General features: G+C 45.4%; 1 protein-coding gene across 1 annotated transcript in view; it reads left to right on the top strand.

Moving 5' to 3' along the window:
* Window positions 1-24,021, top strand: part of KSR2 (kinase suppressor of ras 2) — a 467,494-nt gene that overhangs the window by 39,568 nt on the left and 403,905 nt on the right. Inside the window, exons 5-6 of the mRNA XM_064577689.1 lie at window positions 3,295-3,367; window positions 3,887-4,871. Coding sequence (XP_064433759.1) covers window positions 4,692-4,871 — 180 coding nt within the window. The 5' untranslated portion in view covers window positions 3,295-3,367; window positions 3,887-4,691. The remainder of the gene's footprint in view (window positions 1-3,294; window positions 3,368-3,886; window positions 4,872-24,021) is intronic.

Below are 24,021 nucleotides of genomic sequence, written 5' to 3'. Positions count from 1 at the left end.
CAGCATCCAAAGTGCCATGCAGTTTCCAGAAAGAAGACCCAGAAACTGCAGCGCAACGCCCAGCAGTCAGCTCCAGTTCTCCAAGCTTGAAATTGGTGAGATTTCTATTGATCTGTGGTGCAAACCACCTTAAGCTATTCTAGGGGCAACCAATGCAAATGCCAACAGGGGCCTGGCAGGAAATATAATGAATGAAGGGAGTTAGGTGGGGCCCATGGTGAACTGGAGAGCCTGTGTCCCATCCGAAAGGGACAGCTGTCTCTCAAATCTAGCCAACTATTGCCCAATGAGGCCAAGTCTTCCAATTTTCCCAGAAATGCCAGAGATCTCCATTTTTGGTAGTGTCTCCTGATTTCGGCATTATTGGTAAGAATATTAGTCAGAGTTCTTTGTTGCAAACGACACAATGTACTCCAGGTGGTTCAAGTACTAGTGCTTTAACAGGGGGGTACTATGGACTGAATTCACGTTTTTGAGTCTTAACCCCCCAACGGACCTTTACAATGTTTAGGAGGTAATTAGGGTTGGGTGAAGCCAAAGGGTGAGGCCCTAATTCAAAAGGGCGGTGGCCTTGTAAGAAGAGGAGGCCATGTGAGCCATGCCTGCTCTGCGTGGACACAGCAAGAAGACGTCCTCTGACATCCAGGAAGAGGCTTTCACTGGCACCCAAACCTGCTGGCACCACGATCTCCAGCCTCCAGAACCGTGAGAAAAAGAAATTTCTGTCATTGAAGCCACCACCAGTGGTGTCCTGTCAGCCAAGGCAGACTACAGGTGGTTAGAAGCCTATAGACTCTCCCGGAGGACAAGAGCGCTAGGCTCGGCCTGTCCAGCTGGGAATGATGCCCAAGCCACACCATCAGACTGCCCCTGTGAATGCCATGCCATGCCTCTCAGCACAGACTCCACGCTTACACAGGGGCAGGACACCTGGCTCACTTCCACGTATAAATCTCATGTGATGTAATGGTAGAGCCCAGATCACATGAAACTTGGTTGCAAGGAAGGTTCTGGAAGAGTGCTTTGGTTTCTCTTATGGAGACATGGGACTCATAAGGTGGGCATTTTTCAAACACAGGAAAGATATTCAAAGGGGGCTGTAGGGATGCAAAGTATAACAAATGTTCACGATAGCAATTAATTGAAAAGACATGGTGGTGGCTGGGGGCGGGGGGCAAACAGAATGCCTCTGTGGGCTGCTTATAGCCCTGCCAGCTGATGACTTCTGAACTATGGGCTACTTTCATTTTTTAAACTTCTACTTCATTTGAGAACAACTAGAAAAGCCAAATCAAATCAGCATCATCATCATCACCTACTTAAAGGCATTCAGAGAGCTGCTGAAGCAACCAGAACTAGAGGGGCCAAGATTCTGGAACGATGTTGAGGTGCGCTGACAAACCGCAGCCACTTTTTCCCTGGGGCATTTGCAAATTTGGGCACTTGGAATCTAGACTTTTCCCAGGCAAGGATGCTGCTGCTGAGAGCACAGAGAAACCAGAATTTTGGCGGTGTCTTAGGGCTGGAGAGACAAAATTAGGGACTATCCTAGAGAGAAGGGAGGGGTAGAAAAGCAGTTCTCCCCTTAAGATATTTGGCAGATTCTGAAACAGTGCAGGCCAAGAGGCTAGAAGCCAAACAGAAAGCCCCTGAAAAAGAGAAGAGTGTCCAGCATTCTTCCCATGTTATGGCTAAAAAGATTAGAGCACAGGACCAGGGGAAGGGGCCTCAGTGAACACCCAAGGTTCTCAGTTGGAATCTCTGAAAGGCAAAGCCTTAGAGGTGGGAGCCAGAGTTAGATCAGTCTCTTATCAAAACTGCAACCCAGCCTCCACCCAGCTCAGCCCCTGACTGGATTAAGATACTCAGCCCCCATGCCATCTGCTTGCAGAGAAAGGGTGAGCCCTCTCCAGAATTAGAGATCACCTGGAGACTTTATATATATTTTTCATACACAGATGTGGTATGGTATGCAACAAAAATTACAAGGCCTGCCAAGAGACAGGACCAAATCCCTGAAAACAAATAGAAAAACAGGCAATAGAAACAGACTGTTCAGGTGACCACAGTACTGGACTAAAACCAGGGCTTTGAAATAACCATGATTAATATTTGTTCAAGAGACACAAAACAGAAGAAGGAAAAAAGAGATGAAAAGCAAATAATAAAAAAAAAAAGATTTTATTTATTTGACAGAGAGCGAGAGAGCACAAACCAAGAGCTTCATAGTCCAAAAGACTGAGGCCATAGAGAACTCACTTGAGCTCATTGACAGAGGGATTTTGAAAATGCTAATTCAGCTCTGTATGAACTGTAAAACCTCATGGCCCACAGTCTAAAAAAAAAAAAAGTTTGTCATCATTGGCTGTCATTCTCTTTACTTCTCAAGTGGCTTCCTTTAAGGGACACATATTGTGCCATGTGTTCTGAGTCACTCTGCTCCATAAACCAGTTGCCTGGCGTGGAGCTCTGTTTACCTGGAGAAAGAGGAGCCTTTTGCTAATTATCCTAAATACATCCTTTGAGCAATGTGTGTTGGGAGTACCAGTAGTTAAGATGATCAGGAAGATGAAGCCTCTCTGGGATGACATTTGAGTCAACACCAAGTGACAAGGAACCAACCAGGAGAGAATTCGAGGGAGATGTGGTCTGGGCAGAGGGGATATAGAGAGCAGAGAACTCTGACGCAAGAACATGTTTGGTGATTTGGTCAGGGGTGGGCAGACTTTCCTGGAAAGGGCCAGATAGCACATATTTTAGGCTTTCCAAGTCATACAGTGCCTGTTGCAACTACTCACTTCTGCTGTTACAACACAGCAGTAAACGCGGACATAGAACAAATGGGTGGCAGTGGTCCAATAAAACTTTGTTTATGGACACTGAAATTAGAATTTCTTATAATTTTCACACGTCACAAAATCTTTTGATTTTTTTCCCAACCTTTTGAAAATATAAAAACCATTCTTAGCTCTGGGGCCACAGTTTGCTGGGATAAGGTCGTTTAGGTAGGCTGGGATCAGACTGTGCAGGACACGTAGGGCATGGTAACAATCAGATTAAGGCAAAGCCCCTTTCCCCCTCCAAATGGAAAAGCCACCCCTCAGGGTAACTGAAGTCCAGGGTACCAATTCAGGGAGTGGGCAGTGTTCTACAGTTCATAGAAGATGACCAGTTTTGTTTTACTCTGTTCCAGTAACAAGAAAGGACAAACGAACACACGCACACGCACGCACTCTGGGAGGCAGCTTCCTACAGCTCATGGAAGACGATCAGGTTTGTTTTCTTTTTCCCCAGTAACAAGAAAGAACAAACGAACGAAAAGACAGGCAGACAGACGCACACACCAGGGCTCATGGAAGATGATCAGGTTTGTTTCGTTTTACACGCACACCCCCCCGCCGAGCCAGAAAGCCAGAGAGGACGTGCCCAGGTTCACGCTGACGTTTCTCCAGCACGCACCAAGGGTTTGAAAGTTGGGTGCACACCTGCTCCCAGCCTGAGCGCACCTGCTGAGCAGGACTCCGGCCTCGTCTCGCGAGAGCGTGCTCTAGTTCGTAGTGGCCCCCACCCCCCCGCCCCCGCGCCCAGCCCCCGCGCCCCGGCGCACCCCCCGCCGGCCCCCCCGCCGGCTCCCCCGCCGCGCGCGCCTCCCCCGCGCCCCCGCCCGCCGGCTCGCACGCACGCACGCCCGGTAGTAACTGCACTCCGCCACGCGAGCTCCGCATCCCCGCGAACCCCGCGCCCCGGGCCGCGCCGGCAGCCGGCCCCTCCGCGGGCAGGTGCGCGAGCCTGCGCGCGCCGCGGCCGCCGCCTCCGGCGGGTCCCTGGCGCGCCGGGCCGGGGCGGCTGCGCGCACGGCGCCGCTCCACCAACCCGCTCCCCGCAGGTCCCTCGCTCGCTCTCCATCCCTCGCCGGCGCTCGCTCGCTCGCTCCCCCCCGCCCTTTGATTGACAGGCAAGATGTCGGTGCGGAGCGAGGCAGGAGCGAATGCAGCAGCCGTCAGCCCCGGAGCCCGGCGGCGGCAGCAGCAGCGCCAGGAGGAGACCGCAGCCAGCCGCAGTCGCCGCCGCAGCCGCGGGAGCAATGCGGACAGCATCTTGAGGACGCGCTAAAGCACCCCAAACGGTGGACGATGCCGTGTCACTGCAACTGGGAGGGGGGCAAAGCAGATTTTTTTTGACATAAAAGCCAGCCAGCCAAAAATATATACATTTGTCCTTCACGGAGCCGGTGTGTAAAGAGTGAGCGCTGTTTGCCCTCGCCTCCTCCTCTCCCTCCTCCTCTCCTCTCCTCTCCTCCTCCTCCCCTCCTCCTCCTCCTCCTCCTCTTCTCTTTTTCCTCCTCCTCCCCCTCCTCCTCCTCCTCCCTAAGTGTACAGACAGCATCACATCACCTGGTTTGCTTCTGAGAAACAGCATCCCTCCTTTTCAGGGACCAGAGACTCAGAGAGAGGAGACATTCTAATGGAGTCTGCTTGATACCCCGAAATAAAATAATAAATTTTGGCTCTTGTCGCCTCCTCCCACCCCACCCCCTCAACCCTGTGTGAGATGTTGGGTTTCTTCTTCATGAGACATTGTTGAGAAGTCGCAGTGGCTGGAGAGCGTAGGGGGTAGACTACCTCTACTCCCCCCCCCCCTTTTTTCTCTCTGGGAGGAGGAGGAGGGGAAGGGGGCTTGCCGAGCAAGCGATGGATGAGGAAAACATGACGAAAAGCGAGGAGCAGCAACCTCTGAGTTTGCAAAAAGCCTTACAGCAGTGCGAGTTGGTCCAAAACATGATAGACCTGAGCATCTCCAACCTGGAAGGGCTTAGGACCAAATGTGCCACCTCCAACGACCTCACACAAAAAGAGATCCGGACCCTGGAGGTAGGTGTTGCCTGGGGTGGGGTGGGGGGGGAAGCAATCTTCCCTTCCCTCTCCTTGTTCCCCACCACCCCCTTTCCTTTGATTCTGTTTGTTGGGGGGCGGGAGGGTGTGGGAGGGTAGCAAGGTGGGCACGATTTGGTTTTCTGTGATTTATCTTCTTTGCAAAGCCTGCTCTGGTTGTCCCTTTACTGTACCGCTGTCGTCTACGCTTGGCTGGGTGGTGGTAGTAGTAGTAGTAATTGTGATTCCTTATGTATTATTATTCTTGCGGCTGTTATTATCATTCGCTTCCTCTCCGAGGAGTGAGTTCTCTCTTTTTTCCGCTTGTGGATTTGTTTATATGCCACGGGGGCTTGTGTGCTGGGTAAGGCATTAAGGCGCTGCAGAGAACCCACGTGACCTTGCGCATTCTGCAGGTGGTCAAAAGGTGGTTTTTGCTCGCAGAATGGGACTGCCTATAAATATAGACCTCTTCTGCCCTCGGCCTCCTTTCCAGCCCCGCTTTTGCCCCTTGGATTTTGTTTTTGTTTTTGTTTTAGTTCAGTGGTATACATGTCAGGAGGCAAGATGCAAAAAAAAAAAAAAAAATCCCCATTGAGCTCCCCGTTTCCAATCAAATCGTTTGATGCAGGGAGCTGTTGCAGGCCTGAAACGTGTAAAAAGATAACAGAAAATATGCCTGGATCAGCACACGCAAGTGCTGTGGGAAAATACTCTTGAATCTTGGTGGGAAGGCGAGGAGAGGGGTCCCGGGAGGAGTCATCTCTGGCGAGTTGTAACATTGTCTCCAACAGAACTTAAGGGGGAGTTTGAAGCAGTTTTGGGGGGTGGGTTGGATGCAAAGTTACTCAGAAAGAAGAGGGCAGAAATTATTTCTTCTGAAGGCCATTTGGTCAAAGGAGGAAGGTTTCAGGAGCCTCTGAAAATGTCTGGTGTGCACGTAATCATTGGGCATCCACGTTGTTGGAAACATCTGAAGGGTTCCACTCACTTCTTCCTCAAAGCAGCTGTACACATGGCTTGATTAAATTTGGGAACTCCCATTAGCTGGCATTTGCTGAGGGTGGTGGCTGTGGGACTGGGAGCGAAGGAAAGGGGTTCTCCCTCTGGTGAAGTGGGCATGTGTGGTGCTGGGAAGTTCCCTCTGTTTCCAGCCCAGGAGTTTCCAAGGCCTGAACTCTTTGGTCCCTGCTGAATCTTTGAGCCCTGTGCCCTCGTTCCAGCCTGGATAAGCACCACTCTCTGATTCACTTTAAAGTCTTTTTTTTCTCTTCCATGATTTTAACTTTGGCTGCTTGTCAGCACACAAGGTCATCAGTTTGAAAGTGGAATATGTTTGTGTGTGTGTGTGTGTGTGTGTGTAATATGCTATTTGCTACCCTAGAATACATGTGCTCCTGTCATGTGGGAAAATGATCCTCAGAAGTGAAATAAAATAAGTGTCAAGAGGTATCAGGAGTGGGAACTCTGTTGGGAGGCCAAGTATTTTCTTTCTCAGAGCTTTAGGGGAATAGTCTAGGCTAGGATTTGTTGCTGGAAGAGAAAGGGTGGGATGCCCTGGCCCAGCCTTCTGTCTCTGCATGAGCAGGGCCCAAAGTAAGATTCTGTTCAGGACTGCAGGCAGTGAATAAATAAGTAACCCAAAGGGCTACCTGAGTCCTCTTCTGGTCCTTTGAGTCAGGAGTCCCAAGTGCACGTTCGTGTATTCCTGTGTAAGTTCCTCTGGTTTTCTTTTTCAAATCTTTTCAACATGGCCCATCCTCTGATAGCTCCTTGGATGATGGTGATGGTCACAGTAGACTCTGGACTCCGTGGCTTCATTCCTGCCCAGTGGTTTTCTTTGAAAACCGGGGGATGGAGTTGCAAGAGGTTGCAGTTACTCGTAGTGCATCTGGTGGTTAGTTTCCTGGTCCCAGGATGCCACAGAGCATGCCCAACAACCACTTTACGCATATTGCACAGGGATGGGTCTCCAGCAGTCATGCCAGTCTATGCTTCTCGGGGCCCTGGGGCAAGGGTAGGCCACTGAGGAAGGGCTGGTAACTCCAGGTGCAGCCAAGTCCTGCTGAACCTTGCCTAAGCATTGGACCGAGGTTCTTTATCTCCCAAACTGTCACATTTTGTATATCAAAACCGCCCAAGGGAGCTTATTAAAAATGTGCATTCTCAGCCTCTAACCCCAGAGGTTCTAATTCAGGTGGGACTGGGCAGGGGGGGGGGGGGGGAGAGGGGAAAGGCCCAGGGATCTGCATTTAAGAAACATTCAAGGTATTTCTGATGTATGTTTTCACATCGACACTCTGAGAAATACCCACGTATTAGGAGATAGGGGGCATATTTCTGCAATTTGATGGTGAGAATTCCCTGCTCACAAGCACTGAAGTAAGCAGTATATTGAACAGACCATCCCTGAAAACTGTGATAATAAGCAAAATTTAGTAGCATGCATATGACTCCATGGGAACAAAAATATACAGAATGGACTGAGCCTTCCAGAAGTGTCCTGCATGATTAGGGAGACAAGGCTAATAATATAGGTGTGAAATAATGATCAAGTCCAAACAGCAAATGATATGGGAGGGCAGCATCTGGGTCTTTGAAGAATATGTTCAAACTGCATGAAATGGAAAATTCAACCACAGTGTTCAAGTGAACAGTGGCTTCTTTTCCTCGTGTAGCAACAAGTCTGGAGAGAGATGGCTGCTTGAGTTGGTTCAACTGAGATAGTAACATCGGGGCTGATGTCTCTTTGAGTTCTCAGTGGCCTCTTTCTAATGGTTGCAAGATGGCTCTTGAAGCTTTAGCCATCACACCCAGGTTCAAGGCAGGGATGAGGGGGACCAGGTGAGGAGTGTGCAGGGATAAAGAGTTCATGTCTTTGTTTCGCTTCCCCAGAATACCTCCTGCTACCTACAGTACAGATGATGTTTAAGTATGTCATCTTGGCCAAAACTTGGTCAGATGGCAATGCTGGGAGCTGGGGAAGTAGGAGCACCATTGTGAGTGGTTTAGGTGGGTCATGGTCCATTGCCTCGGTTGACTTGTTGTCGCTGCATACACATTCAGGGTTCTGCTGGCATGGAAGAGAGCAGGAAGGAATATTGGGTGGACAGCCAGCAACATTGGCCATGGCATGTTATCAGGAGGTATTTGGCAGAGAAGAAAGACCATGAGCTTTGGAGTTAGACCAATACAATTTTAAATTGTAGCTTTTCTACTTAACTTTATCTTGGGCTGGTGATTTAAATTTTCTGACCCATGGTTTAATTTTTGGCAACATGGCAAGAAAAGAATAACATTACCTACTTCAGTGGTTATGAGGATTGAAAGGACATTTTCAAGGGTCTAGTGCTATCTCTAGCACAGCCTGTGGGGGCTGAATAAATGATAGTTATGATGATGATATGGTTAGCATTACATGGTGTGGCATAGATGACAGGGAAGGGAACAGCTTAGATCAGAGGGAGAGAGGGAAGAGTTTGAGCAGCATTTCCAAAGTATGTTCTGTGCAACCCTAGTTCTGTGGGCTATTAGCATTTTTCATTCTTCCAACAAGAAATCCAGGCACTGTACTGGATGCTGGTGGTCAACAAGTACTCTGAAGACAAGATGAATTCCTTGGTTGATACGTCTGAGAAAGGTTGCGTTAAACAAAGGGAAACAGAGACTTCTCAGAGCCTTAACTATACCAAATATGGGCATGGTGACTCCAAGAGAGGGTAGAGACCTTTTTCCAAGGATATTCCCTTGGGATTGATGTTCCATAGAATACACCCAGGGAAACATTTGGCAGAGCAGTTAGGGTAGCTTTCTTGGTTGGGGAGCTGGGGACCCTGGGTGGAGAGAAGGATGGGGAGGGCTTAGATCACAGCAGGTTGGGAGAGTCTGCTTGGCAAGAACAGCCAACCAGCTAAAGGCATTTCATGCCAGTTCGTGCCTTTGTGGGGCCGCAGAGAGACCAGTTGGTCCAGAATGGAGAGTACCTGATAGAGTGTCATAGGAAATGAATTTAGGTCACAAACTCTTGAGATCTGACTAAGGACAAGGGAGTGAGACTGACAAAGTTTCACTCCTTTGAGGAAGGAGGTAGAAGTCTTCAAAGGTTTCGGAGTGAATATGATAAAAATTTGTTTAAAGGTTAGTCCCAACTTGATATAATTTTCACATGTCCTAGAAACATTCTTTTCTTTTCTTTTTTTTAAGATTTTATTTATTTATTTGACAGAGACACAGCAAGAGCGGGAACACAGGCAGGGGGAGTGGGAGAGGGAGAAGCAGGGTTTCTGCTGAGCAGGGAGCCTGATGTGGGGCTCGATCCCAGGACCCTGGGATCACGACCTGAGCCGAAGGCAGACACTTAACTACTGAGCCACCCAGGTGCCCCGAAACATTATTTTCTATTGATTTTTTTTTTTGACATTTAAAAATGTAAAAACTATACTGAGGTTTTGGACCTTACAAAAAACAGGTAGTGGGTCAGATTTGGCCCATGGTTGATAACTAGTTTGCTGATCTCTGATCCATAGGGTGGAGCTATGGTAACCCCCCCCCCCAAAAAAAAACCCAAAATAAAACCAAAATAGGATGGGAAAAAGGGAGGATCATGGCATGATCAGCAAAGGCCCCCTCAAGGAGGTTTTACTGACTTGAGGAAGCAAGCCGAGACCTATCTGGGGAATGCACCAGGAAGAGGGAACAGCAGATGCAAATTTCTTGGGTGAGAATGTGCTTGGCATGTTATTAGAAAAGCAAGGAGACCACTGTGGTTGGAGTGGAGTGAGTGGGTGGGGAAGGGGTGAGGGGCACCATGGGAGACAGAGGCAGGTACCTGGTCATAGAGGGCTTTGATAAGATACTTGGATTTTATTCTAAGTGTGAACAGGGAGGTGACTGATTTATGTTTTTAAAAGATCCTTCTGATTGCTGCAGGGAAAATAGACTGTAGGGGGTAAGAATGGGAGCAGGGAGACAATTTGGGAGGTTAGTGTGGAAACCAAAGCCAGGAGTGACTGTGCTCTGGACTGTTACGCTGGTTGAGGGGATGGGGCAGGTGGCTGGATCCAGAAGGTCAGGTGCACAGGAGGTGCTCGTGAATTGGATATGGGGAGAATAAAGGATGGAGGATTATTCCTGGGTGTTTGGCTTAAGAACCGAGTGAATGGTGGTTCCTTGATTTGAAATGTGAGGACTAGAGGTGGAGTAGGTTGGGCTTGACAGTCCGGTCCTGTTTGGACATGTTCCATGTGTCAAGTAGACAGCTGGGTATTTGAACCTACAACTCTGAGGAAGGCTAGAGATACACAATGCACTTAATATGTCAGGAACATCTCATATTATTAAATATTTTTAGTGGCTATGGAATTTTACATGGATGTACCATAATTTAACAAATCCTACTGTCAGATGTGTATGTTTATAACTTTCCATTATTATAAATAATACCATTGTAGACATCCTTGTGGTCTGAAGCAGTCCTTCAATTCCAGGGGAATTGCTGAATCTAAGGATATGCAAAGTTTCAGGACTCATGACAGGTTTTGCCAAATTACCCTTCACTGGCCATGTGAAAAGGGCCTGTTTTCCCCTATCCTCAGTATGAGTTTATGCTTTTTTTTTTTAAAAGATTTATCCACTTATTTTTATTTATTAAAAATTTTTTAGGGTGCCTGGGTGGCTCAGTTGGTTAAGCGACTGCCTTCGGCTCAGGTCATGATCCTGGAGTCCTGGGATCGAGTCCCACATCAGGCTCCCTGATCAGCAGGGGGTCTGCTTCTCCCTCTGCCATCTTCCCTCTTGTGCTCTCTGTCTCTCATTCTCTCTCTCTCAAATAAATAAATAAAAAATCTTAAAAAAAAAAATTTTTTTTTAAATCCACTTACTTGAGAGAGAGAGGGGGGAGAGAGAGAGAGAGGAGGGGGCAGAGGGAGAGGGAGAGAGAATCTCAAGCAGACTCCCCACTGAGGGTGGAGCCTGATGTGGGGCTCAATCCCACAACCCATGAGATCAGGACCTGAGCTGAAACCAGATGCTTAACCAGCTGAGCCAACCGGGTGCCCCTGGGTTTATGCTTTATTTTATTTTTTGGTTGCCTATGTTTTGATGACTGAGAGCTCAGGTTTAAGGAGGCAATTGCCTCAGGTTAGAATCTTATCTTTCCTGTTTCTAGTTGGGAAGGGTCTGGGGACTTGTGGACCCAAGAGGAGTACTTGGTTTTTACATGAAGCAGCCAGCCTGTGAAGACCTAGCCTCACCCTTCTGCCTTGTTCTCATAAAGATATGGCGGGGTGTGGTCTCACAACTCTGAGTCAGTGGAGAAAATTATTTCTGAAGGGTTCTCTCTCCCCTCTGGGTTTTTGGAGTGGATTCTGTTATACTTCTTCCTCCAATGGGTAGAAAATTGGGGAGTCTTTCTCCTCCCCCAGAGAATCAGTCATTTTCTGGGCTCCCACCCACTGGGCTCCTGCTGTTGGGATCTGGCCTTCGTCCTCACCCTCAGAGTGCCACTCTGGAGCTGGGGAATGGGGAAGTGTTGAGAAGCTGAGGAAGACAAGGGACACATGGCAGCTGGGATGGAGGATGGAGAAACTGAGGGATGGGGAGGAGAAAGTCAAAGCAGAGAATCATTGTCTGCAGGGTTTCTATGACCCCTGTAACACTTCTCCAGTGGGCAGTGACTGCAACGGTGGTTGTTCCTGTTTTGCAAGTGAGTTTACTGAGGTTCGGAGCCACTGATTTGTCCCAAACTGGAGGCTAAGACAGCCGCAGAGCCAGGAAGAGGTTTCCTGCTGTATTTTGGGCTCCCCAAAAGGTGGCATAGCCTAGAAGGGAAGAAAGGAAGACAAGAGCAAATAGAAGGCAAAGGGGACTTGCAGGTGATCCTGGTGAGGTGGTTGGAGGTGACAACTCTTGGGTTAATGAGAACCAGCATGGTGGCATACTCTGTCACTCAGATACTTTCATTTCATGGGTGGTTTTTATAGATGAAAGCTATTGGGGAGAAATGTAGAACCAATGGAGACAAAGCAGGACATCCACAGAGACAAGGAAGGATGAGAAAAAGAGAAGGAAGCAGACTCAGGATGTCCAGCCACTTGTCACCTTGGCTATTGACCAGTTGAAGCTTGGTGACTTCTGACTGAAATGAGCTGTTGGTATCAAATACACACCAGGTTCTGAACTCTTAGTATGAAGAAGAGAATATAAAATATCTCATTAATCATGTTTTATATTGACAACATGCTGCCATGATGTTATTTCAGACAGATTGGGTTAAATGAAATCTGTTAAAATTAATTTCACCTGTATCTTATTACTCCCCCCCCCCCGAGGCTACTAGAAAATTTTAAATGACACAGGTGACTCACTGTATATTTCAGCTGGACAGTGTGGCTTTTGGCCATTGAGGTGATTTCTGTTTTGCCATAATAGAAATCTTGTTCTTGGTACAGACTGAGACTATGCCCCCCACCCTGAGGAGTTACTAGGAAGCCATTTTTTAAAGCAGTGGGTGTGTTCCAAAGATACACACCCTCAGTTTCCCTGGACCCGTGAGATGAAGACTCAGAAATAATAACTTAATTGAGTCTCTAGAAATTTTCGTGGATGCTTAAAGCAATATAACCTAGTGATTAGGTAGGCTTGGGATCTGCCATAAGATTGCTTGGATTGCAGTCTGAGTTCAGTATATACTAGCTAAGTAACCTTGGGCAAATGAGCTCTTCTTTCTGAGCTTCAGTTTCCTTGCTTATAAAGTTAGGATCATGCTGATTACATGGAATTGTGCATTAAGGAACTGAGCTGGGTGCTTGGCACATGGCAAATGCTTACAGCATTCCCCCCCAGTAGGTTGGCATGGGGAGGTTAGGGCATCTCAGCCTTCCAGGGGGTGCCATCCTTGGTGTATCATTCATTTATTCAGTGAATCTAACGGAGCACCCAATGTGTGAGAGCAAGGTGTGAGAAGAAACCCATAGAAGCCTTCAATGGGATAATGGCACACCTGCTGGGCTGCAGGTGACGTAAGTGAACAAGATTCTGATACTAGGTCTGGATCTTTGAATTCGCCCACAGATGACTCACTTCCCATCAGTGCCTGGCAGGCTTTAGTCTTTAAACCATGTGCTCATCACAACTCTAAGTTGGATAACAGTTCTGGGGTTAGGTCTTGTAGCTCCTGAACTTCTCTTAAGCTTATGTGGTAGAAAGAACCGTGGTATCCAATTGCTTGAAAACTGTATCATCTCAAGGCAGGAGGACCCTTAAGAGGTTGGCTAGGCTTACCTCTTGGCCAGTGTCCAGCTTTGGCATGGTGATGTGGGGTGAGGCAGCCTTGTAAGGCAGCCTTTAAAAAAATCCTTTTTTTAATGGTGGTAAAATAGACATCACATATAATTTATCATTATAACCATTTTAAAGTGTGCAACTCGGTGGCATGAAATATATTCACAGTGTTGTACAACCATCATCACTATGTACCTGCAGAACCTTTTCATCATCCCAGATAGAAATTCTGTACCAATGAAAACAATAACTCTCCCCAGCTGCATGGTAACCTCCATTTCCTGTCTGTATGAACTTGACTATTCGAGGAAGGTTCATCCACATTGTAGCAGGTGTCAGTGCTTCATTACTTTTTATGGTTGACTAATATTCCATTGTACGTAGAGACCACATTTTGTTTATCCAGTCATCTATTGATAGACACTTGAGTCATTTCTGCCTTTTGACTATGGTGAATAATGCAGCTTATAAACATTGATGTATAAGTATGCATTTGAGTCCCTGCTTTGAATTCTTTTGGGTATATATCTAGGAGTGGAATTGCTGGGTCATATGGTGATTCTATGTTTAATTTTTAAAAAAAGATTTATTTATTTTAGAGAGGCAGTGTGTGGGTGCAGGTGTGAGCATGGTGGGGAGGGGTAGAGGGAGAGGGAGAGAGGATCTCAGGCAACTCCCTGCTGAGCACAGAGCCCGACGTGGGGTTTGATCCCACGACCCTGAGATCATGACCTGAGCTGAAACCAAGAGTCGGATGCTCAACTAACTGCATCACCCAGGTGCCTCTCTATGTTTAATTTTTTGAGGAACTGCTATACAATTTTCCACAGTGGCTGCACCATTTTATATTTCCACTGATAATGTACCAGAGTTCCAATTTCCCTAAATCCTTGCCTATACCTTCTATTTTCTCAAATTAAAAAAATTATTTTTTAAATTATAGCTATCTTACTGGGCATGAAGTGGTATCTCATTGTGGTTTTGATTTATAATTCACTAATGACATTAGGCATCTTCATGTGCATATTGGCCATTTGTATATCTTCTTTGGAAAAATGTCTATTCAAGTTCTTTCACAAGACAGCCCTTTGGTTTGGGTGAGTTATAATGGTTAGAATTATTCTCCTTCTGTTGAGTTGGATCTGCTCTCTGATGACTTCTAGCCTTTGACTCTACTCTCTGGAGCAGAGGGAATGAAGCCACTCCTTATTTTGGCTGAAAAAAAACAGTCTCAAGAAGAGTCTGCTTCTAGATCTGGAACCCACCAGGTAGAGACATGAGAGAGCTGGGCCCACAGACCCCTGACAAGTCTCTGACCCAAATTTGGCAGCCACCACCTCCCTGCTCTGTTCTGTGTTAGTTCAATTACAGAATTCCAGAATCTGGGGTCATTGGCAATGGCAAATTTCCCTTTTCCTGTACATCTCTCCTAGTCAGAGTATCATGCTGCTCAGAAGTAGTCATGAATGTTTCCCCATGTGCTCAGCCCCATGGTGTTTGGGCAGGGTTGGGCAGCTTGGACTCAAGCAATGAGGCAAATAGGTATAAAAAAGAACTCATCAATCAAGTGGGACATCCCACTGGGGCTTTGTTTTTATTAGGAGGCAGAGCAAGTTTATTTTATTTTATTTTTTAAAGATTGATTGATTGAAGAGACAGAGACAGAGAGAGAGAGGAGAGGAACCCAGGGAGAGGGAGAGAGAGAATCCCAAGCAGACTCCACGCCCAGTGCAGAGCCTATTGTGGGGCTTGATCTCACGACCCTGAGATCATGACCTGAGCAGAAACCTGGAGTTGCACACTCAACTGACTGAGCCACCCAGGCGCCCTGGGAGACAGAGCAAGTTTAGATGCCACTTTTTATATTTTTACCTTTATCTGGCTTGGAGAAACAGTGCTTTGTGATAAACCCTAAAAGCAGTATTATTATTTTCATATGTTGCTAAATTTAATCCATAAATATTTTGCTAAGGAATTTAGAGTCTGTGTTCATGAAGAATATCACCTGTGGTTTCCTTTCTTGTACCATCTTTGTTTCAGTATTAGGGTAACACTGGCCTCATAAAATGAGTTGGGAAGCGTCCCTTCCCCTTCTGTTTTCTGGAAGACATCGTGCGCACAGTTGGTGTTATTTCATCTTCACATGTGTTGAATGCTGATAGAATTTAGCAGTAAAACTATCCGGACCTCGAGATTATTATTGCTATTTTTTGTGCATGGGAATTTTTTAACTACAAATTCAATTTTAAAAATGTATTCTTGGGTGAATTTTGGTAGTTTGTGGCTTTTAAGGAATTGGTACATTTTATCTAAATTAATTTACATGCCTAGAGTGCTCATGGTATTCCCTTACTATCCTTTTAGTGTCTGCGGGATCCTTCATCCCTGATGTTGGTAATACGTGTTTTTTTCTCTTTGACTCTTTGCCAGTCTGGCTAGGGGTTTATCAGTTTTATTTGTTTTTTCAGAAAACCAGGTTTGGGCTTCATTTATTTTCTCTATTTTTCTGTTTTCACTTTGACTGGTTTTTGTTTTCATTATTATTCCCTTCTGCTTACTCTGGGTTTATTTTGCTCTTCTTTTTCTGTTTTCTTGAGATAGATGCTTAGATTGTTGATTTGAGATCTTTCTCCTTTTCTAAGTATTTATTATCACAAATTTCCCTTGAAGGACTACTTTAACAGCATCCCACAAATTTTGATTATATTGATTATATTTTCATTTCTTTTGTTTCTTCCTCTTTGATGCATGCATTCTTTAGACACGTGTTAATTCCCAAGCATTGTGGTTATTTTCTGGTTTAATTCGCTTAGGGTCCATGAGCACATTTTATATAGTTTCAATTATTTTAAAATGCTTATGACCCAGAATATCTTCCCGCTTGGTGAACATAACATGTGTCCTTGAAAAGAATGCGTGTTCTGCTTTTGACAGGTGCAGTGTTGTATAACCATCAATTAGATCCAATTGGTTGATGGTATTGTTGAGACCCTCTATATCCTTGCTGATTTTCTCTCAAATTGTTTTATTGATTACACAGAGAGGAGTGTTGATAGCTCCTATTATCATTGTGGATTTGTCCAATTCTCCTTGCAGATCCATCAGTTTTTGCTTCATGTACTTTGAGTTGTTTTGTTAAGTGTATACACATTTGGGATGGTTATTTTCTTAGTGACTTGACCTTTTTTCATTATGTAAAGTTACTATTCATTCCTGGTACTTTTCCTTGCTGTGAAAACTACTTCTCTGATATTAATACAGCCACCCCAGCTTTTACTTTTTTAGGTTTCTAAAAAATTGAGGTAGGGGCGCCTGGGTGGCTCAGTCGTTAGGCGTCTGCCTTCGGCTCAGGTCATGATCCGAGGGTCCTGGGATCGAGCCCCGCATCGGGCTCCCTGCTCCGCGGAGAGCCTGCTTCTCCCTCTCCCGCTCCTCCTGCTTGTGTTCCTGCTCTCACTATCTCTCTCTGTCAAATAAATAAATAAAATCTTTAAAAAATAAATAAATAAATAAAAATAAAAAGTTGAGGTAAAATTCACGTACATAAAATTTCCCACGTTAACTACTTTACAGTATGCAATGGAATGGTTTTTGGTATATGCTTCATGTTGTACAGCCATCACCCTTATCTAATTCTAGAATGTTTCCATCATCACAAACACACACACAAATACCCTGTACAAGCACACCTCGGCGATACTGCGAGTTCAGTTCCAGACCACTGCAATAAAGTGAATATTGCAATAAAGTGGGTCAAATGATTTTTTGGGTTTCCCAGCGCACTTAAAAGTTATGTTTACACTACACTGTAGTCTGTTAAGTGTGCAACAGCATCATTTCTAAAAGAGCAATGTACATATCTTAATTTAAAAAATCCTTTATTGCTAAAATATGCCAACCATCATCTGAGCTTTCAGGAAGTCATCATCTTTTTGCTGGTGGAGGGTCTTGCCTCCATGCTCACGGCTGCTGACTGATAGGTTGGTGGTTGCTGAAGGTTGGGGGAGCTGTGGCAATGATGAAGTTTGCTGCACTGATTGACTCATCCTTTCATGAAAGATTTTTTTGGTAGCAGGCGATGGTGTTTGATAGCATTTTACCCACTGCAGAACTTCTTTCAAACTTGGAGTCCGTCCTCTCCAGCCCTGCTGCTGCTTTATCGACTGAGTGTGCGGAACGTTCTGAGTGCTTTGTCCTCGTGTCAACAGTCTTCACAGCATCCTCACCAGGAGTAGATTCCATCTCAAGAAACCATTGTCTTTGCTCATCCATGAGAAGCAACTCCTCATCTATTTAAGTTTTATCATGAGTTTCTAGCAATTCAGTCCCATCTTCAGGTTGTACTAGTTCTCTTGCTATTTCCACCCCATCTGCAGCTACTTCCTCCACTGAAGTCTTGGACCCCTCCAAGTCCTCCACGAAGGTTGGAATCAACTTCCTCCAAACTCCCATTTATGTTGATATTTTTACCTCTTCCCACAAATCACAAATGTTCTTAATGGCATCTAGAATGGTGAATTCCTTCCAGAAGGTTTTTGATTTATTTTTGATTTATTTTGATTTATTTTTCCTAGATCGATCAGAGGAATCACTGTCTATGGCAGCTATAGCTTTAGAAAATGTATTTTTTTTTTCTTTCTTTTCTTTTTTTTTTTTTAAGTAGGCTCCATGCCCAGCGTGGAGCCCAGTGCAGGTCTTGAACTCATGACCGTGAGATCAAGACCTGAGCCAAGATCAAGACTCCAGACACTCAACCAACTGAGCCACCCAGGTGCCCTACAGAATCTATGTAGGTCTTAAATAATAAGGCCTGAAAGTTGAAATGACTCCTTGGTCCCCGGGCTGCAGAATGGATGTTGTGTTAGCAGGCATGAAAACAACATTAATCTCGTACATCTCCACTCCATCAGAGCTCTCGGGTGACCAGGTGCACTGCCAATGAGCAGTGATATTCTGAAAGGCATCTCTTTTTTTCTGAGCAGCAGGTCTCAACAGCTGGCTTGAAATATTCAGGGAGTCTTGTTGTAAACAGATGCGCTGTCACCCAGGCATTGTTGATCCATTTACAGAGCACGGGCGGAGTAGATTTAGCATCATGCTTCAGGGCCCTAGGATTTTCAGAATGGTAAGTGGCTTCCACTCAGAGACACCAGCTGCATTAGCCCCTCACAAGAGAGTCAGCCTGTCCTTTGCAGCTTGGAAGCCAGGCCCTGACTTCTCCTCTCTAGCTACCAAAGTCCTACATGGCATCTTCCTCCGAAAGTAGGCTCTTACATCGACACTGAAAATCTGTTGTTGGGTGGGGCCGCCTTCATGGATGATCTTAGCTGGGTCTTCTGGAGAGCTTGGTGCAGCTTCTACACGAGCACCTGCTGCTTCACCTTGCACTTCTGTGTTATGGAGGTGGCTTCTTTCTTTAAATCTCATGGACCAACCTCGGCTAGCTTCAGACGTTTCTTCTGCAGCCTCCTCACCTCTCTCAGCCTTCACAGAATGGAAGGGAGTTAGGGCCTTGCTCTGGGTTCGCTTTGGCTTCAGGGAGTGTTGTGCCAGGTTTGAGCTTCCATCCAGGTCAGCAAGAAGGCTGTTCTTTTTTCTTTTCTTTTCCTTTTTTTTTTTTTTTTAAGATTCTGATTTATTTATTTGGCAGAGAGAGACACAGCAAGAGAGGGAACACAAACAGGGGGAGTGGGAGAGGGAGAAGCAGGCTTCCCATGGAGCAGGGGACCCGATGCGGGACTCGATCCCAGGACCCTGGGATCGTGACCTGAGCCGAAGGCAGATGCTTAATGACTGAGCCACCCAGGCGCCCCAAGAAGGCTGTTTTCTTTCCTTATCATTCGTGTGTTCCCCAGAGTAGCACTTGTCATTTCCTTTAAGATCTCTTCCTTTGTGTCCACAACTTGGCTAATTGTTGGTGCAAGAGGCTCAACTTGTCAGCTTTTGATATGCCTTCCTCACTAAGCTTAATCATTTCTAGCTTTTGATTTAAAGTGATGAGACGTGTAACTCTTCCTTTTACTGGAGCACTTAGAGGTCACTGTAGGGTTATTAACTGGCCTAATGTCAATATTGTTGCATCTTATGGAATGGGGAGGTCTGAGGAGAGGGCGAGAGACAGGGTAACAGCTGTTGGTGGAGCAGTGAGAACACACACAACAATTAAGTTTGCCATCCTATATGGGCACGTTTTGTGGCACACCAAAACAACTCCAGTAGTGACCTCAAAGATCACTGATCACAGATCACCATAACAAAAATAATGATAATGAAAGTGTTTGAAAAAATGTGACACAGAGACACCAAGTGAGCGAATGCTGGTGGAAAAATGGCATCCGTAGACTTGCTCGACACAGGGTTGCTACAGACCATTAATTTGTAAAAAAACACAACATCTGTGAGGCACAATAAAATGAGGTGTGCCCATACCTGCTTATGAGCAGTCAATCCCAATTTCCCTGCCCCCATCCCCTGGCAACCACTAATCAATTTTCTATGGCTATGTTTTTCTTCTATTCTGGGTTCTTCACATAGATGAAATGATGCAATATGTGACCTTCCTTGTCTGGCTTTTTTCACTTAGCACAGTATCTTCAAAGTTCATCCCTTTGTAGCATGTGTCCATACTTCATCCCTTTTTATGGCGGAATCAAGGTCCATCGTATAGGTTTATCCATCCATCAGTGGACATTTGGGTTGTGTCCACCTTGTGGCTATTGTGAATAGTGCTGCTGTGGAGGGGCGCTTTGGGAGTAAACTGATTTTCCTTGGCCGGAAACTAAAGAAATGTTCCCAGGTTCAGGCTGGAACACGGTAAGAAACTCTGGAGTTGGAAGTTCCTTTATACATTTTGCAATTGTATGTGATGGTCTGTATGACGCTTTCCTGGAGCTCTTGTGGATGCTCATCAGGTTATAGATGCCAGGTTATGAATGGTTAATGCAGACCTCAGAAATAGAAGTCATTAAATAAAAATGTCATTTTAAAGACATTTATAGACATCAAAGCAAACCATATTCATTATAGGAAAAATAGAATATGTGCTGAATTAAAAAGAAAAATGCACACACTTCTACTCCCGCCACCCACGGATGAACACTGTTAACACCTTGTTACAGAGTCTTATAGGCTTTCCTTCATACAAACATGGGTTTTTATGTGACTTTTAAGAATAACTGTATTTTATATATTTTGTAGTCTCCTCTTTTCATCTTAAAAGTTGATTTAAGATGTGAATGTTTCTCCCTGCCAAGAGCATTTCAAATGACTAGTAACATTCCAGCATAAAGAGAGAGCATAATTGAGTTGACTGCCCACCTGTGGTGAGTTATTTGGCTTTTTTCTTATTCTCATAAACACAGCCTTAATGATTACTTTCAAAATGAAATCTTTGTGAAGCGCTTCTATTTGGTTCTTTAAGAAATATACAGAGAAGTAGAATTCCTGCATGCTCATAAGGCTTTTCCTGGTTTCCGGCCTAATGGTCCTTTAGAAAGATCCCTGTTTATAGCCTTCTTAGAGTTTTCAAGAGTCTGTAGCTTTGTGTTTTCAGGAATGACAACTGTAAGAGGGAAATGTTTCCAATAAATCTGCGACTTAATAAAAAATACAGAAAGTCACTTTACTGCATCTGTGAATCAACTTGTAATGAGCTGAGAAACTTGAGGCAAGCCCGGTGTTTGCAAATGCACCCTTTCTGCTGAAGGAAAGACGGAGTTAGAATTAGGTCATTGATAGGGAAGCCTAACGTAAGATGAGATCTTTTCTGAAATGACATGGGAAAGGGATGCGCGTGTTACAGATGAGGTTTCTGAGGATCACACGGTTGGTTGATTTCTGGGACCAGGCAGGAAAGGGAAAGGGGAAGGAAAATAGGCTAGGGGTATGATACTTGGGAGGTGACATCAAGGCCATGGTTAACTGGAGAGCCCATGTCCCATTGAAAGATATCAATGTTGCTGGTGGATAGGATTTAGGCCTGATATTGTGGGATGTTTCCATTTTCCAAAGGAACCCCCAAATCAAAACTATAAATAAAAAGCAGATGTTGTCTCATTGTTACCTGATCAAGAGCTTTACCATTCCCCCCCTTTAATTCACACGTGTGTGTCTATGTTTAAACAGTAGTGAATGAGGAAAAAGAAGGTACAGATGATCAACACCACTGAAATCAATTGTGAACACCGGTGGTTTTCTAATTGTTTTTCAGATGTTTTTCTCCCAATCCCACCCATCTATGGGTTGTAAAAAATTAAGGTCATCCTGTTGAGCCTGGAGAAGCTAGGATGACAACAACCTCTGGATTTTGTGATCTTTGCTTATTTTCAGTCTACAGTGAGAGCAAAGTAAGAGTTGTGACTGGGGCCACACACACACACACACACACACACACACACACACACACACACACTTTACACCTTTACAAAAATAGGGAGAAGAGCATAATGGACCCTTAGGTACCCGTCATACAAATTCAGTAATATGAAATTCTCACCAATAATTCCTACCCCCGTCATCTGTAGATTATTTTGAAGCAGTTCCTAAACCATCATAGCATTGCATCCTCAAAAATTTCAGTGTGTATTTCTTTCTTTTTTTTTTTTTAAGATTTTATTTATTTATTCATTAGAGACAGAGAGAGAGAGAGAAGCAGAGGGAGAAGCAGGCTCCCAAGGAGCAGGGAGCCCGATGCGGGACTCGATCCCAGGACCCTGAGATCACGACCTGAGCCGAAGGCAGACGCTTAACCATCTGAGCCACCCAGGCGCCCGTCAATGTGTATTTCTAATAAATACTTAGTACCCTGTTTTAAGCATAATTGGATGACTTATTGCACCAACAACTCCTTAGTCAGATATTTCCCTAAACTACAAATCAAAATAGCCATCCACAAAAGAAGCTGTGCTTTCTGAAGCAGCCACAGCAGAAGGCCTTTGCCTTGCCCTGGTTCTGTGGGCATTACTGAAGACATTCTTGAAAACCAGCTTACAGTCACTTTACGAGCAAACGAGTCTCTTTATTTATTCTTTACCCTGAACGCTTCATGATGGCTGTTGGATTTCCCAATGACTTTTGTCTATTTATTTTTTTTTTCTCTCTCTCTTTTTTTTTTTTTTATTTATTTATTTGCAAGAGAGAGAATGAGAGACAGAGAGCATGAGAGGGAGGAGGGTCAGAGGGAGAAGCAGACTCCCTGCCGAGCAGGGAGCCCGATGTGGGACTCGATCCCAGGACTCCAGGATCATGACCTGAGCCGAAGGCAGTTGCTTAACCAACTGAGCCACCCAGGCGCCCGACTTTTGTCTATTTAAAACATAAAAATATTCAAGTCTGCCCTCAGCGAACAAGACATGTTACCAATGAAGACAGTCATGACCATGTGCTGGGCACAGTGTCTGCAAGGAAGCCCAAAGAGAGGAGTCCTGGCTTTGGGGTTGGGATACGTCTTCAGCCATTTCCAGTGTCTACTCTGAACGGGCAACTGGCTGGCTAGCTTCAGCACACACCCGCCCTCCAGCCGTCCCTCCTGCTTTGTGTTAAATGCATTAGACATACAAAGGCATCTTGCCCCCACGGGGCTTACGATGTACAAATATATATATCGCGCGTCAGGTGCAGGTACTGTGCTAGCACCTGGGACACAGTATTTGCTCACAGTTCTAGTGATGTGATAGTCAAGCTAAGACTTGAAGGATGATGGACTTAACCAGAGATGAGGGAAGGCTGTTCCAGGCAGAAGGGCGGTGTGTGCAAACGCCTAGAGGTAGGGAGATCATGGGGTGTTTGAGGGACCAAGGAAGTCCAACATGGCTGGAGTATAGAGTGTTTCAGGCCCGTTGGAAGCGAGAGAGTGGGACAGCTCTTTTTCCTCTTTCTAAACTGGGTTCCTTTGCATCCTTTTCCTGCCTCATCTCCTCCTCATTATAGAAAAACGAGGCGGTCTCATTTGCCAAATTGAATAAAAGTCTAATCTATGATCTCCGTTTCTGAAATACGATTTGAAAGCATAACATGAATTTATTTGTCCCCCAAGGTGGAGGCAGGTCCTTCACCACCACAACAAACACAGGCCATCCCATAATAATAATACATGGGCAAGACCTCGAGAGGGGGAGGGGGAGGGGAGGGGGGAAGAAAGCCAGGAGGAAGGAGGTGGCGAAATGGAAATACATTTAAAATCCTATGCTTTGTGGTTTATTATTAACAGCGGTGCAGAAAATGTCTCTACCGAGTTATGAAAAATTCATTAGGAGCATGCTACAGGTCTGAGAAGCTGGTCATTGTTTGATCAGATTAACGATAATGAGAGCAGTCTTAAATTAACTCAGATTAAGAGGAGGACTCTCCCCCTTACTGTTCAGTCATATGCGTGTAATCACATTTCCTCACAGCCAGTCGCCCTTAGTGGTCTGCTAAGATGGGAAAGGGGCTCTTTGCAAAGGGAAGACCAGGCCAGCAGAGGGTGGGCTGAGCCCAGATACCACCTGGAAACCGGGGTCCGATGGAGCAAGAGGCCCTGGACACTCCCTCCCCTGTGCTCCAGCTTTTGTCTCGTCTCTCTGACACTGCTCTTCTGTTTGCCAGGCCTGTTTCCCTCTTCCTGGGTCAAGGTTTCCCAGCACTGAGTGCCTACAACATGCCATGCAGTGTTCTAGGTTGGGGGGGATACATTCGTTGAGTAAAACAGGCCAAGAGTCCTACTGTTGTGCCTAGTCAGTGGAGACAGACAATAAATAAACATAAGCATAAGGAAAATAATAAGGAAAACTAATTGAAGGTAGTAAGTATTATAGCAAAGAAAAAAAAAAAAAAGAAAGTAGAGCAGGTTCAGGCAAAAGGTGACATCTGAGCAAAGATTTAAAGGAAGTGA

The sequence above is a fragment of the Mirounga angustirostris genome, unplaced genomic scaffold (assembly GCF_029215605.1).
Source record: "Mirounga angustirostris isolate CCGP_5_RB_7025 unplaced genomic scaffold, mMirAng1.0.hap1 SCAF_14, whole genome shotgun sequence".
In the NCBI taxonomy this organism is placed as follows: domain Eukaryota; kingdom Metazoa; phylum Chordata; class Mammalia; order Carnivora; family Phocidae; genus Mirounga; species Mirounga angustirostris.
This window is presented reverse-complemented; position numbering and strand designations above follow the sequence as displayed.